Below are 15,565 nucleotides of genomic sequence, written 5' to 3'. Positions count from 1 at the left end.
TCCTGCTCCAAGCTTTTCTACAAAACCTTTATTCCAGTTTTACTAAGTCCTGTTATCTTACTGTGTTAGAAAACAATAAAACGCCCAGAACACAGGCTGGAAAAACAAACAAACAAACAAACAAACAACAACAACATATCCCAGAATTTTGGTCTTTTAAGTTTATTGTTTTCTAGGCTCCTGTTGCCTTTTTGGGTTGTCGTCTATTTTTCTACTTATCGATTTGACCAGAATGAGGTTAAGGGGGAGCAGGAACTGCGTGCTATTTAAAGCCGCATCCTGAAGCCGTGAGAAGAATGAAAGCGGGGACGGAGAGGCGGCTTCCCCAGGAAGACCCGCCGACCCACCAGGTCCCCGAGATCCTGAGCAGGCGCCAGTGGCTCCGCTGGGCGCCGCCCCTGGGTCTGGCTACCCCCGGCCGCTTCCGGCTTCCGGGATCTGGGACGTGCAGCACCCGAGAGGGCGGAGCCACTGGCAGGGCGCGGGCGTCGGCGCCAGCGGCGTGGGGTGGCCGGGTGGGCGGGTCCCCGGGTCCCGGGTGGAGGCTCCGGGCCGGAGTCGGGTCCTGAGAGGCGGCGTGAGAAGACCGCGCTCCGGCATCTGAGAGGCGCCCCGCGTCCTAAGCTGGGGCAGGACGCCCGAGCACGCCGAGCTCCGCTCCCGGGCACGGCGGGTTGAGAAGCCTGTGTCCAGACCCGAGGCCGACGGTGCCCTGCATCCCCACGGAAGTCTCGGTGCCCGCTGGGCGCCGCGGCGTGAGAGTGGAAGGCTGCTGGGAACGGATCCGTGCCGACCGGGACTGCTCCGGAGATCCTCCGGTGAGTCTCCGCTGCCGGGCTGCTGGCTGGTCAGCGTGGCTGGCTGCGAGGCTCTGAGGATGGGTCTTCAAGAAAGCTTCTGCGATTGACAGCTGCTTCGCAAGCACAAAGTTTCTGCGGTTAGTAAGGAGACGTTGTGCGTTTTCGGGGCTATTTCCACCAGCTCCGATCTCTTTGGACACACAGTCTTTCACCTTTCCTTCTCCTTCCCCGGGCTTTAAAGAGCTGCCCCCCCCCCACCTCCCCATCCCTGGTGTGGGAGGGAGCTGCTTTTGGGGTATCAGATCCGCTGGACCTGGTCCCCACATCAACAACTATTCGTATAATGAATGAGTGGACGATGCCCGTGGTGGGTTTGGGTTATTTCCGTTTCTGCTATGGTCAGTTCTGCAGTGGTTCAAATTGCCCTCGCCATACCGTATTCCCTCCATTTGCGCTCCATGGGGAGCACGCACCCCTCTCCCAGTTTTAATTGATGTCTGTTGCTGCTTGCTCATGCAGAAACGCAAGCAGCTACGTGGATTGTTTTGTCAGCCGAGCTATTCAAGCTGAACTTTTAAGTTCAGATTTCTAATTTAAAAACAAAAACAAAGAAGCCCAACTTTAAAAGGTGTTGCTGGTGAGATGGCTGGCTCAGCTCCTAAAGGCTCTTGCAGCCAGATCTGATGCCCTGAGTTAGACAGATCCTGGTGGAAGGGGAGGAACCAACCGACTCTCAGAAGTTGTCACGTGGCCTCCACCACAGGCCCCCCAAGCCGCGTAAAATTTAAAAAATTTTAAGATAATGCTATTTGTGAAGCTTTAAAATAAGAAGGTTTTAATTGTCAGCGTTTCCTGTAGACCTAACTAACATTGTCTCAACACTTCCTCCCTGTGCAGTACGGGTAGCCACACACGTTTTATACACAGGGAAACCGAAGCTCGGACTTGAGTGCCTCAGAGCTTTGTGTGCAGATCTCACGGTTCGGAAGTGAAAGATTCTTTCTTGACCCCCAAATCAGGCAGAAGGAGCTTGGGAAGTCAGGTCAAGGCGTGTGGACATTTGTACATTTTTGGGTGTTTGTGTTTTGGTGTCTGTGTGTTCTGCGTTGAGGGTCCCTTCTATACCTGGGACACTGTGCCAAGTCCTTTAGGCCTTTTTTTTTTTTTCAGTTAGAAATACATTTCTGGATTTCTTGCTGTATGGTGGCTGCTCTGGAGCTCTCCTTCCTTGCCTTTTGCCCTTCAAGCATACAAAGCAGACTAGTGGGATGGGCTCCGGAGGGAAAGGCACCTGCTGCCAAACCTTACAGCCTGAGTTCAAGTGGTGGAAGAAGAGAACGCGCTCCCCTCTCCCCCTATAAGTTGTCCTGTGACCTCTACCTGGACACACACACACACACACACACACACACACACACACGAAATTTTAAAAGAAAGTACAGCCAGCCAGGCGTGGTGCTGCTTGCTTTTAATCGCAGCACTTGAGAAGTAGAGGCAGGCAGATCTTTGTGAGTTCAAAGCCATCCTGGTCTACCGAGTGAGTTCCAGGACAGCCAGAGCTACCCAGAGAAACCCTGTCTCAAAACACCCAATGAAAAGAAGGAAGGAAGAGAAAGACAGACAGACAGACAGACAGACACACACACACACACACACAGAGAGAGAGAGAGAGAGAGAGAGAGAGAGAGAGAGAGAGAGAGAGAGAGAGTACAAAGGCCTCAAGCCATTTCTCAGGACTGCCTCCCAAAGAAATCGTTTCTAGAGTTCGGGTCACCCTGGGTCTCTGATGTTTCAGGGTGTCAACTAACTTGAAGATTATGGTCTAAGGAGGACCATACACCCGGGAAGCCTGTCATCCAAAGTTCCAGCAGTTTCCCCACCGGCTCCCCCAGTCAGGTGGGCGCCAGCATGCCTCAGCAGCTCCTGATGACCCTGCCTGCTGAGGCCAGCACCTGGGTGAAGCTGAGCCTTCCCAGGAAGACCAAGGAGCGGGTGTCCCTGTGGGAGGATGTGACGAACCTGTTTGAAGGACGAGGTGAGAACAGACTGACCAAGGTGGGAGAAGGGGTAGGTGCTGCCTTGGGGATAAATTAGGGATAAGAAGGTCTGTGTGGGGTTTGTGCTTGTGGATTTGGCATCGGGATATTTGTGAAGAAAATGCTGGGCTCCTGCCCCTGGTTCCTTGTGACTTTTACTGTGAGCCACTTACATTTCCCATCTCCAGGTACAGTGTGCTACAGGAAGACAGGCCACAGGATGTGCCCTCACACACACTGCCAGGCTCCTGCGTGTGAGGGTCTCACTCAGATTCAGGGAATCAAAGGTCTCTGTTCCCCGAGTCAGGTTTTCTGCAAAGCTCCTGGCCATCTTGGCCCTAATCGATATTTTTGATAATGATTAGTCTTTTCGTTGTCTTTTTCCTCTGAAAGGCAGGAACAAAATGCCTGGCTGCTCACTTTTTACCTAAATAATTGTGACTTCCAAGTGTTAGCCTGTTTGAAAGTAGTAGGGTGGGTAGGGGAGTAAATTTTCCATGTGATCTCTTTCTTTGTTCATGTCCATAAGGCTTTGCATTCAGCCAAGGGTTTGTTTGTTTGTTTGAATTTAACTGTCCTACCTGAGGGACTTTGGCTAAGCATCTTCTTCCCCCCCCCACCCCCGAGACAGGGTTTCTCTGTGTAGCCTTGGCTGTCCTAGACTCACTTTGTAGACCAGACTGGCCTCGAACTCACAATCTGCCTGTCTCTGCCTCCCAAGTGCTAGGATTAAAGGCATGCACCCCCATGCTCGGCCGCCTAAGCATCTTAACAGAGGAAAAAATGAAAAGTTCCCTGTCTTTAGTGGTGGTGGTATTTGGTCACAGCGTCTCATGCGTAGCCCAGCCTGACCTCCACCTTGGCTGGCCCTGAACTCTTTATCCTCCTGCTGCTCTTTCCTGAGTGCAGGGATTAGAGGTGTGCGCCGCCGTGCGTGGCACGAGTAATTTATCCTGGATGCTTATTAATTGCTGAGGGAGACACACAGATATCAAAATAATAGCAGATAACCTTTTTTTTTTTTTTTTAAAGTTCTTTGGCATGCAGTGGGCAAGGCACTGCCTCTAATTGCATGTATTAAGACTTTTTCCAAGCCAATAGATACTACGGAATCAAGTCTAGCAGAGTGTCATAGTTTTTCCTGGAGAAAGGATAGAAGAATTTGTAACTTAAGGAGTGGGTTTTGGAGTGAGCCATGGAGTGGGCAGTGTTCAGCCTGAGCAAAGAACAGGGTGCTGAGCTGAGTGTGCGGCTGAGGTCAGCCTGAGCTACAGAGTGAGGCTGTCTTAAAAAGAGCAAGCCAAGTGTGGTGAGGTGCTGTGGAAAATTGGCTGGTGGTGTTTACTGTTAATCCATAGAATTAAGTCCCAGCGTGCAGGAGGCGGAGGCAGGTCTCTGTGAGTTCCAGGCCGGCCAAGGCTATGTGCTCTTTCTGAGTGTGTGGGGGAAGGAGCCCCTGCCTGTGGGGCTGGGGGCAGATTTTTCTGTTTTGTGGTCTGGGAAGGTACACATCATGGTTCTTGTCCTTGTGCAGCTCTGCTGTCCCATGGGGCTGAGGGGACCCAGCGAGAGAGTTTAGCTGATGGAGCGACCTCTGGCATCCTTGCAGCAGAGTCCCAGGTGTGTTGAGTTTCTCCCCCCACACCCTCTCTCTCTCTCTCTCTCTCTCTCTCTCTCTCTCTCTCTCTCTCTCTCTCTCTCTCTTCCTCCTCCTCTTCTTCTTCTTCTTCTTTCTTTCTTTCTTTCTTTCTCTCTCTCTCTCTCTCCTCTCTCCTCCTTTTCTCTCTCTCTCTCTCTCTCTCTCTCTCTCTCTCTCTCTCTCTGTGACATTCCTTTTGTTTTTTAAAGATGTAAACTGCCTTTTTTGAGAAGCAGAACTAGGTTGAGACCAATAATTCACATCTGGGGAGGTCCACACAAGGTTACTTACACATCGAAAGCTAGGCTTCTGTGGTGGCAGTTTCCATTTTTATAGTGGCTTCATCCCAAGTGAACATTTCAGTCTAGAAAGCAAAGAAAGTGATAGTGTTCCACCCGGCTCCAAACCAACAGAATCAGTAAAGGGATGATTTGGAGAGGGGGCCCAGTGGATCAGAGTGTTGTTTGCTGCACAATGGTGAAGACTTGAGTCCGGGCCTCAGCTTTGGCATAGCAATATGGCTACGCTTGTAACCCCAGTGCTGGGGTGCGGGGGTCAGGGGTTGCTGGTTCTAGCCTTGCTGAAGAAACGAAAGCTCCAGGTTTAGAGAGATTACCTGCCTCAAGAGAGTAAAGTGGAGAGAAATAGAGGAGGCCACCCAGTGCCTTCCTGAGGCTCTCCACCTGTGCAAACACACAGGCACACACACACACATACTTACATAACAGATTAGTAACATAGTTTCTAATAAAAAATAACCATCAAAATATGTAAGTGAGAATTAAGTCTCCGGGTTCTTAGTCATCTGTGCACATGACTGTGGCCATTGGATAGCGTTAAAAAACACCCACAGGAGAAGTTAATAGAGGGGAAAAAAAGGCTGGGCCACGTAGCCCACACATTACACAGGTGGGCGGAAAACAAGACAGTAAACAACATTTAGGGAATTGTCAGAAGTAGGTTATCACTGCCTGATAAAAAATTTGGTTGAGACATAAGGAAATTCTGGGACAGGCACAAAAGGAATACTTAGAGTGGCTTGGGGAGATGGCTCAGTGGTTAAGCTTCCAGAGGACCTGGGTTCAGTTCCCAGTGTTTATATCAGGTAGCTCATAACCTCTTATAAGGTCAATTCCAGGGAGAGCCAACACCTCTGGCCTCCATGGGCACCTGTATGTACTAGGTGCACTCAGGTGCACACATTCACATGCAGTAGAGAAATAAATCTTTAAACATGTAGAAATATTTACCTGGAGATTATTGGAGGCCCGGAGAGATGTCGCTGTGATTAAGAGCATTTACTGCTCTGGCAGGGAACATGAGTTTGAGGCCAGCATCCATGTTGGGCACCTCAAAATTGCCTGTAAATTGGGCACGTGGTGGCACACACCTTTAATCTCAGCAGTTAGGAGGCAGAGGCAGGCAGATTCATGAGTTCAAGGCTAACCTGGTCTATAGAGTGAGTTCTAGAACAGCCAGGGCTACACAGAGAAACACTGTCTTGAAAAACAAAAACAAAAAAACTCTGAAAAAATAAAAAACAAAAAACTCCCTGGGACTGAATCTCCAGGAAATCCAGCACTCTGTTCTGAACTCTGTAGTCAGCTGCGTTCACATGTACCACCACCACCACTACCGCCGTACATGTGTATACACACAGAATTAAAAAGAAAATAAGTCTTTTTGTTTAATAGAGTTTGTTGGAAATGTGAGATTGCAAAATTTAGTGGCTCGGAGATTGTTTCTTCTCGTCCAGTAGTCTAGAGCAGTTTTTAAACAGTGACTTCTTTATAACTTCAATTCCCTCAGCTAAGCAGTTAACTGCTTATTCTCTTTGCGGCAGGACTGAGTTATCTACGGTTAGCTATGGTGTCACGGACGAAGCAATGCTAACAGTCCAGCTGCCTAGCATTAGCTTATTTTTATGATCCACATACCTGGAATCTCTTTACAGTCGTCAAAAATTGGATTCTCAAGCTGCGCGGTGGTGGCGCACGCCTTTGTGGATCCCTGTGAGTTCGAGGCCAGCCTCGTCTACAATGCAAATCCAGGACAGCCAAGACTACACAGGGAAACCCTATCTCAAAAAACCAAACCAAACCAAAACAAAACAAAACAAAAAAAGGATTCTCAATGGGCCTACAAGATGGCTTATCAAGTAAAGGGGCTTGGCTCAAAGCTTGATAATTTTAAGTTCAGCTCCTCAGATCAACAGGGTGGAAGAAGAGAACCACCTTCCCCAAGGTGTCCTCTGACCTCCAAGGCGTTTGGTGGCACTCCTGTAATGCATAAATAACAAATGTAATCAAAATGGTAAAGCCTAGGTTCTCAGCACCAGGATAGGATTGCACTTATATTAAAATATGAAGTGCAGGTGACCGGTAGGAAAATGCAGATGTGTAATTCAGGTGAGTATGGTGGCACACACCTATAACCTCAGTAGTTGGGAAGCCCTGGCAAGAGGGTTGCTACAAGTTTGAAAACAGCCTTGGCTACGTGGCAGGACCAGATCTCAGACAGACAAGGGCTGGAGAGATTGCTCAGCCACTCAGAGCACGTACTGCTTTTCCAGAGGAGCCACAGTGTGGGTGGCAGCGTCTCCAACTCCAGTTCCAGGAGGGTTTCTTCTGGCCTCTGCAGGCGCTGTACACACATGGTACAAAACATTCACACATGTCATATAAAACAAATCCTTTAAAAAGGCAAAATGAAAGAATTAAAAAGCACCCCTATTTTGTCATGTATATACTGTGAAAGCAAAGTAATAAATAGAACATTCCGTTGTCCCAGGAAGTCCCCTCGAGCCTTTTCCCAAACTAGCACCCCATGAAGAGAGTACATGAAACGTACATATTCTGTCTTACAGCTGTGTCCTATTTTTGTTACTTTGTCCTTCTATTGCCGTCTTTAGGATTGAATACTTCTTCAGCGTGCTATTTTTTGGCTTCTAATGATTTTTGGCTACTTTCTAAAAGTCCCATGATGGTGTTTTCATGTAAACCCAGCCACCCTGACCTTGTTTTCATCAGTCCAGTCTACCTTAAGTGCTGTTTGCTGCTCTTGCAAAGACCTGGGTTGTTCCCAGCACCCAGGGGTTGCTCATAGCCACCTGTAGATCCAGTTTCCTGGGATCCCTAGGATTCTGACCTCCTAGTGCACCAGGCACATGTGTGGTGCATATACATACATGTAGACAAAAGACTCATACATGTAAATAAATCTTAGAACAAAAACCCAAAACAAGCACCAACAGAAAAATGAAGCTGGGCAGCGGTGGCGCACGATGTTAATCCCAGCACTTGGGAGGCAGAGGCTAGGACAGCCAAGGCTACACAGAGAAACCCTGTCTCAAAAAAAAAAAAGTCCACTCCCTCACCTCCCCACTCCTGCCAAAAGAGTAACCTTGAGGTTCCATCCCATCATAGTCAGAAATAGCTACCATCAAGAACAGAGGCTGTAGGGTGTAGGAAAAGGGAACTCTCCACTCACTGTCTGTGGGATTGTAAATGAATACAGCCCTTACTGGAGTCAGTATGGAGCATTCTCAAAAAAGTCGAAGGAAGACTTCCATGTGACTGCTTTATACCACTCCTGGGCACAGACCCAAAGGATCTGTATCCTATCACAGAACACCTGCAGGTCCACGTATCTTGCTGGACTGTTCGCAGTAGCGAGAAGATGAGACCAGCTTAGATGCCCCATCAACAGGAGAATGGACAATGCCAAGGTGGAACGCACACAATGGAGCTTTATTAAGCTATTAAAAAAAAAAAAGAAGAAGTTGTGAACTTTTCAGGAAATTGAGTGGATCTTGGGAAATGTATGAAGTCAGGTGACCCAGATTCAGAAGGACAGATAGCGTGTGGCTCTCATGTGTGGATCCTAACCTACACATCTGTGTATAGATGGGGAAAGTGTGGAAAGAAATAAGGAGACGAGGGCTGGAGAGATGGCTCAGAGGTTAAGAGCACTGTCTGCTCTTCCAGAGGTCCTGAGTTCAAATCCCAGCAACCACATGGTGGCTCACAACCATCTGTAATGAGATCTGATGCCCTCTTCTGGCCTGCAGGTGTACATGCAGACAGAATACTGTATATGTAATAAAGAAAAAAAAAAAAAAAAAGAGACCATGAGAGGGACAAGGACTCGTTGCAGTGGGAGGGGGCAGCGAGAAAGGTGACGAGGCCATGGGTGCGTGGAAGAGAACAGGTGGCCTTCAGGGGCCTGAGGGAGAAGGCTGGAGAATTAAAAGGGTGCGTAGGTACCAGGGGTGCCTCCTTGCATGCCCTGCTTGCTCTGTTCTCATCCCCTCCCGTTCTCCCTTGCCCCGGAGCTGCCTCCATCCATGCTGCTCTTGCTCCTCAGACAGATGGTCAGTCATTCTGAGGCCTTTTGGACCATTCTGGAAAACTCCCTCCTCAGATTTCCACATGACCCTCCCTTCTAGCCAAACACATAGCGCCCCAAGGACCAGATCACCTTGACTCTCACTGGCTTTCTCACTTCTTTGTATTATTATTATTGTTGTTGTTGTTGTTGTTGTTGTTGTTGTTGTTGCTGGCTTTCTCACTTCTTTGTATTATTATTATTATTGTTGTTGTTGTTATTATTATTATTATTATTATTATTATTATTATCATTATTGTCCTGTATGTTTAATTACTTATAGCAGTAACTCAAGACAACCTCCAGACACAGCCAGAGGCTGCTCCTGGCCAAACTGATGTGGAATCTCTGAGCGTGGAACCTGCCAGAGGTCCTTAGACTTTGACTGGGGTGAACTCTGACTCTTCTTGGCCATTTGGTTTTTGTAGGAGTCGTTGACTTTCAAGGACATAGCTGTGGACTTATCCCAGGAGGAGTGGGGGCAGCTGACTCCTGCACACCAGGCGCTGTACCGGGAGGTGATGCTGGAAAACTACAGAAACCTGGTGTCAGTAGGTAAGGGCCGGCCAGCACCCTCGTTTCGTTTTTTGCTGCTGTGACAGAATTTCCCTACCAAAAAAAAAAAAAAGCAACTAGGGGAAGGGAAGGTTTATTTGTCTCATCATTTTGGGAAAGTTGAGGCAAAGAGTTGAGCATCAGATCTTCAGTAAAGAGCAAAGACTAGAACACACACCCTTGTTTGCCTGCTCACCCTCAGCTGGCTTTCCCTGCACTCGCATAGTCCAAAGCCCCAGACTAGGGAATGGTGTCGCCCACAGTGGACTGGGGTCTTCTCACGTCAGCGGAGACAGCCTCCAACACCAACTTGGTCTGGACAGTTCTTCGATGAAGAGTATGCTCAGGTGATTCAAGGCTGTGTCAAGCTGACAATTAGAACTTAAACGTCACTGGGGCCTGGAGAGATGGCTCGGACGTTAAGACCACTGGCTGTTCTTTCAAAGGTCCTAAGTTCAGTTTCTAGCAACCATATGTTGGCTCAAAACCATCTATTGCTCTCTTCTGTCAGGCAGGCACACATGCTGGTCTTAAAAACAAAAACAAAACCCTTAACCATCACACTGGCTGTCTTCCAGAAACCTGCTTATTGTTTTGTTTTGGGGCTTTTTTGCTTGTCTGTTTGTTGTTGTTGTTGTTGTTGGGGTTTTTTGCTTTTTTAGGGGGGGTTGGCTTTTTTTTGAGACAGGGTTTCTCTGTGTAGCCTTGGCTGTCCTGGACTCACTTTGTAGACCAGGCTGGCCTCAAACTCACAGAGATCCACCTGCCTCTGCCTCCCGAGTGCTGGGGTTAAAGGCGTGCACCACCAGGCCATTGTTGCTGAACTGTTGGTGCCGTGGGTTTTTTGGGTTTTGGCTGTGGGTTTTTATATTAGGGATGTCTTGTTCCTTTGAAGGCCAGAGCGTAATGGATGACTTCCTTAAGGGACAGCTTTTATTTCACAGAGATAGAAAAGAAAGACATGACTCTGTTGGGCATGAGAAACCCTGACTGCTGAAACTGTACTCTGGGGTGGGTGGTTACTAAGCAGCAGCTTCGACATTGATACTGTTTCCGTTAACTCCATAAGCAGGGTATCAGCGTTCCAAGCCTAGTGTGATTTCCCAGCTGGAGAAAGGAGAAGGACCATGGATGGCAGAGAGTCAGAGCCCAGAGGATCCCATTTCAGGTGAGACCAGGGTAGATGAGCCGAGCCCTTTGGGTAGATTGGCCAGAGAGCTCAGGGTCTTCGCAGGCTGTGGGGAAGGCTCAGGGCGCTGACAGGACCTGCACTGGGTCTCATTTCCCCCTCTCCCCATTGCTGCTTTCTCTTCCAAGTCTCTGCAAGACACTGTAGTTAGGAGGGAGAGGACTCTTGGCCCCATTAGGCTTAAACCCGATCCCCGCACAGAACTGGAAGTTCAGCTGACGTGAAATGCCTTATAGACATTTGCTGTCTTCTAAAACGGGTCTTTTTTCAGCACCACACTTCATTCCACACATATTTTTGTCTTTTGCTCTCTGTTTCTCCTTTTCTCACTATGATTTTCTAACCCCAACTTCAGTCTCGATTCTTTTAACTCGTGTATATAATTTCCCTCACACCAACTTCATTAAAAAAAAGTCCTGCAAGAGGGCTGGTGAGATGGCTTGGCAGGTAAAGGTCCTTGCTGCCACAGCTAAAGATCTGAGTGTGACCGCCGGGACCCGCAGTGTGAAAGGAGAGCACACATCTACATGTGTGCTGTGACATGTACATGCATGCGTGGACACACATACATAATTTTTAAAAAGGAAAAACTTTTCTCTCTTAAATAATGAGGAAAGTTAAAGAAATAACACTGTGTTCACCCAGTGAATTTACAGTGATGTTAAAGTGTCGGCAGAAGTGCTGAGTTCCGGGGACTCTCAAGCCTGGGGACTAGGACACACAACAGTGCCAGTGATTGGAAGGCGGTGTGGTATGCCCTGGCCAAATGACGGGGCGTCTGTCCCATGACCCAGCAGTGCTGCTTCAGCCAGCTCTGCTATCCATGTGGATGCTGATCAAAGCCTCTGTGTAGCCTCCAGTGTGCAGTTCGGGAGGCAGTGGCAGAAGAGTCAGGAGTTTATCCCTGTCCGGTTTACAGGAGACTCCACCTCAGAAAATAAAACGGGTCAGGATTTTCTCCGTAAAGGCCTCACACATGCTACATATCCTGCCTTAGGTTTATTCTGAGACCCTGCACTTTGCTACCATAGTATATTTTTAGAATTGTATTTTGTTTATTGCTACTATTGAGCATTTCTATTTTCATATATTTTAAACTTTTATTCATTGTTTTGGGGCATTTTGAAACAAGATATGACTATTCTGTAGCCCATGCTGTCTTCAAACTCAAGGTGATCCTCCTGCCTCAGTTTTCAGAGTATTGATATTGAGAGTCCAGGCCAGAGCTCTCACACCCTGCTTGATTTCCCAGTTAATATTCACATTGATCTTAAGCAGTCAGCCATTTTGCTTTACCCTGCTTTAAGAAATAATTGCTTGTACATCCTCCTGTGTTTTATCATCCACAACTGATAATGATGAGAAAAACACAGGCTGAGGGTACAGTTCATGGGCAGCAAACTGCCTGCATATACCAGGACCACAAAGTAAGCAACAACAATAACAAAAAACAAACAAACAAAATAAAAACAATGATGAAAGCTGCTCTGAGTGTTGTATTTAAAAACATATTTCTTGATGGAATCTTAAAAGTAACCTCATAGCAGGTTTTTTAAAAGAAGCGTTGGCCAGCCACTATGGTACGACTGCAGAGGGGCAGAGGGGCAGAGGATCAGCTCCTCAGGGTCATAATCACCTGTGGAGGAGGACTGAGGCTAGCCTGGGCTACTTGATAGAAAACTGAAGTACATAATAAGTATTTATTTAATTCAGTGAAATAACAAAATTCCAATTTCAAAGTTCAGTCGTGCTTTATCCTGTCCCTCAGCTGTGGAGTGGGCTCCAGCGACAGTAGCTTCCATCATCCCCTGCTCCTCTCCAGGACTGGAGACAAGGCCTGATAAATGTCGATTTCATTAGTCTCTATTTAGAGCTTGAAGTTTGAAAATGCTTAGGATCCTTCTACTTATAGGAAATTATACCTTCCATGAATACAAACCTGTTCCCTGAAATACTAGTTAGTAGCGGTGTAATGAATTACTAAGTAAAAATCACCAGATAGAGCCCACGTGGTGGCACACGCCTGTAATCCTAGCACTCAGGGAGGCAGAGGCAGGTGGATCTCTGTGAGTTCAAGGCCAGCCTGGTCTTCAGAGTGAGTTCAGGACAGCCAGGGATACACAGAGAAACCCTGTCTCAAGAAACCAAAACAACAACAACAACAACAAAAACCTAGCCAGACTTAAAAATAAATAAATTTATTTTGTTTTTTGACAGTTTCATACATGTATTATATGCATTCAAATTATAATATTTTAATCTCCTTTCCACCTGTTTTGAGTCTCAAAAAATTTAAATACATAAAAATTAAAAACCAAAAACCAAGTCAGAATTTTAAAGGACAATACCTCAGACCTAACAGCAGCAGCCATTTTGGGTTTCTTGAGAGTTCCCTTTGCATGAATGCTATATTATGAACGTAACTAAACCCAAGAACACAGTGAGCCCAGCTTGTGATGCTCCTGGGAGTGCTGTTCTTTAGGTCCCGTCTTCTGGACTAGCGGCTTTGCGCTTGGGTGGACGGGACATCTTTTTAGTCTTTAGTCTTTTCAAAAATAGTGGTCCGTTTAAAGCCATGTCCTTGAAGACATGGTTCTTCCGTCGCCATCCTTTGCTGTTATTAGAACACAGCTGAGCCACGTGTGTGACACACGCTAGCATTGAAAGGTGGAGGCCCGAGGAGTGGAGCTCAATGGCGCCATTAGCCATGTGAGGCCCTGTCTCAAAGAGAGACGGGGACGGAGACAGGGAGAATTGAATGTTGCAAATTTTACAACATATAAAATCAGATGCAAGTAACCGAGTCACTGTGTCTTTGCATGTTGGTGGTGTTGTTTATTTTTGAGATAAGGTCTTAAGTATCTCAGTTTTGGCTTTGTTTTTCGAGACAGTGTTTCTCTGTATAGTAGCCCTGGCTGTCATGGACTCGCTTTGTACACCAGGCTGGCATTGAACTCACAGCGATCCACCTGCCTCTGCCTCCCCAGTGCTGGGATTAAGCATGCGCCACCGCGCCTGGAGTTGGTCTTGAACTCACTGCCTAGCCATTGATGACTTTGCACTTCTGATCTTCCCACCTCCACTTCATGAGTGATGGGTATAGGCCACATTGTCTAGTTTATGCAGTGACCCAGGGTTTCACATAAGCCAGGCAAGCACTGCCAGCTGAGCAGCCTCGATCTCCGTTTTTAAATTTTTTTTTGAGGGGGGGTGTAGTTTGTTTGTTTGTTTGTTTGAGACAAGGTTTCTCTGTGTAACCTTAGCTGTCCTGGACTCACTTCGTAGACCATGCTGGCCTTGAACTCACAGAGCCCCGCCTGCCTCCCAGAGTGCTGGGGTTAAAGGCGGGCACCACCAGGCCCGGCTTTAATTCATTTCTTATTGCCTGCCCAGTCTGCATAACTGTATCTGAACACAGTGAAAACCTCATGCTGCTTTCTGTACTGTCATCTAACCCTCTTCTGCAACATTTACAGTTTGATTGTTTTGTTTTTCACTTCCTTCAGATGTGAAGAGTAAACAAGAAACCAAGGAGTCAGCTGCAGAGAATATTTCCCTCAAGTTCTGTCATGGCATCGTGACGGAAAGGCTCAGAAAGGGCGATATAGTCTGTTGTACATTGAAAAGAGCCTCCAGCTGTGGTGGCACATTAGCAAGGCAGCGGGACGCCTGTGGGAAAGGCATGAGACAAGCCTCCTTGACCCACAAAAAGAGACTCCAAGAAGTGAGCAAATCTGGGGAAAACCTTGAGAGTTCCAATGTTATTTTAGAACAGAACCACCACAAATACAAACCAGCCAGAAAGAGGAACAAATATAAATTAGGTTCAGTTAACCATCCCACGAGCTGCGTGAGGACCAGAATGTACGGATGTGATATATGTGAAAAGATGTTCAAACAACCCGTTCATCTTACTGAGCACATGAGGATTCATACTGGTGAGAAGCCTTTCAGGTGTAAGGAGTGTGGAAGGGCCTTTAGCCAGAGCGCGTCCCTAAGTACACACCAGAGAATCCACACTGGTGAGAAGCCCTTCCAGTGTGAGGAATGCGGCAAAGCCTTCAGGCACCGCTCGTCGCTCAGCCAGCATCACAGAACTCACACCGGAGAGAAACCTTTCGTGTGCGACAAATGTCAGAAAGCCTTCAGCCAGAACATCAGCTTGATCCAGCACATGAGGACTCACTCTGGAGAGAAACCCTTTAGCTGCAATGAATGTGGGAAAACTTTTCGGCAAATTAGGCACCTCAGTGAACACGTAAGAATTCACACGGGGGAGAAGCCCTATGCATGCACTTCGTGTTGTAAGACGTTTAGCCACAGGGCCTATCTCACACATCACCAGCGAATCCACACTGGGGAGAGACCCTACAAATGCAAGGAGTGCGGGAAAGCGTTTAGGCAGAGGGTACACCTTAGCAACCATAAAACTGTGCATACGGGAGTGAAGGCGTATGAATGTAACCGTTGTGGGAAAGCCTACAGACATGATTCATCCTTTAAGAAACACCAGAGACATCACACTGGAGAAAAACCTTACGAGTGCAATGAATGTGGAAAGTCCTTCAGCTACAATTCGTCACTGAGCCGACACCATAAAATACACAGAAGGAACGCTTTTCAAGATCATGTATAAAAAAAAAAATGATCCAGGACACGATTCTGAGCTTTAAAGTTTCAGGACTCAAGTTTGGCAACTTTTGATTTCTGTTAGTACCGTAAATAAACACTACATTGATTGCTCTGACACGCAAAATGCTATGAAAATTCACATTTATTTTTTTGCTCATTTCATGGTAGATTAATAAATCATATCGTTATGCACTCATTGATCTACAGATTAGTATTTGGGAGCTACTGATTGAAATGTTACCGCCTGGACTGGGGAGGTGTCTCTGCAGGTAAAGGCACTTGCTGCTAAGCATTGTAATTTACCTAATTTTGATCCTTGAACCTCATG

At 47.2% G+C, this 15,565-nt stretch overlaps 1 protein-coding gene across 2 annotated transcripts; it reads left to right on the top strand.

Annotated features, from left to right (window-relative positions):
- Nucleotides 1-48: 48 nt before the first annotated feature.
- Nucleotides 49-15,427, top strand: LOC311600118 (zinc finger protein 69-like). Of its 2 annotated transcripts, none has more exons than XM_084786419.1 (6): nucleotides 49-818; nucleotides 2,596-2,835; nucleotides 4,371-4,456; nucleotides 9,290-9,416; nucleotides 10,489-10,584; nucleotides 14,112-15,427. In XM_084786419.1, the coding sequence occupies exons 2-6, from the start codon at nucleotides 2,709-2,711 to the stop codon at nucleotides 15,239-15,241; spliced, it is 1,566 nt and encodes a 521-aa protein (XP_084642545.1). In that variant the 5' UTR covers nucleotides 49-818; nucleotides 2,596-2,708; the 3' UTR covers nucleotides 15,242-15,427. The 2 variants fall into 2 exon arrangements, with proteins under 2 accessions (XP_084642545.1, XP_084642544.1); XM_084786418.1 differs by having other exon boundaries at nucleotides 10,486-10,584.
- The last annotated feature ends 138 nt before the right edge of the window (nucleotides 15,428-15,565 follow it).

The sequence above is a fragment of the Acomys minous genome (assembly GCF_964271855.1).
Source record: "Acomys minous genome assembly, chromosome: 6".
NCBI lineage: Eukaryota > Metazoa > Chordata > Mammalia > Rodentia > Muridae > Acomys > Acomys minous.
The sequence above is the reverse complement of the archived record's forward strand: the minus strand, read 5'-3'. Positions and strand labels throughout refer to the sequence as shown.

What these genes read in the sequence shown, in the direction of transcription:
- LOC311600118 (XM_084786418.1), top strand. Translation starts at nt 2,709, where the DNA reads ATGCCTCAGCAGCTCCTGATGACCCTGCCTGCTGAGGCCAGCACCTGG. An exon ending in CAGAAACCTGGTGTCAGTAG is followed by an intron (nt 9,417 to 10,485) that starts GTAAGGGCCGGC and finishes TAACTCCATAAG; the next exon opens with CAGGGTATCAGCGTTCCAAG. An exon ending in CCCAGAGGATCCCATTTCAG is followed by an intron (nt 10,585 to 14,111) that starts GTGAGACCAGGG and finishes CACTTCCTTCAG; the next exon opens with ATGTGAAGAGTAAACAAGAA.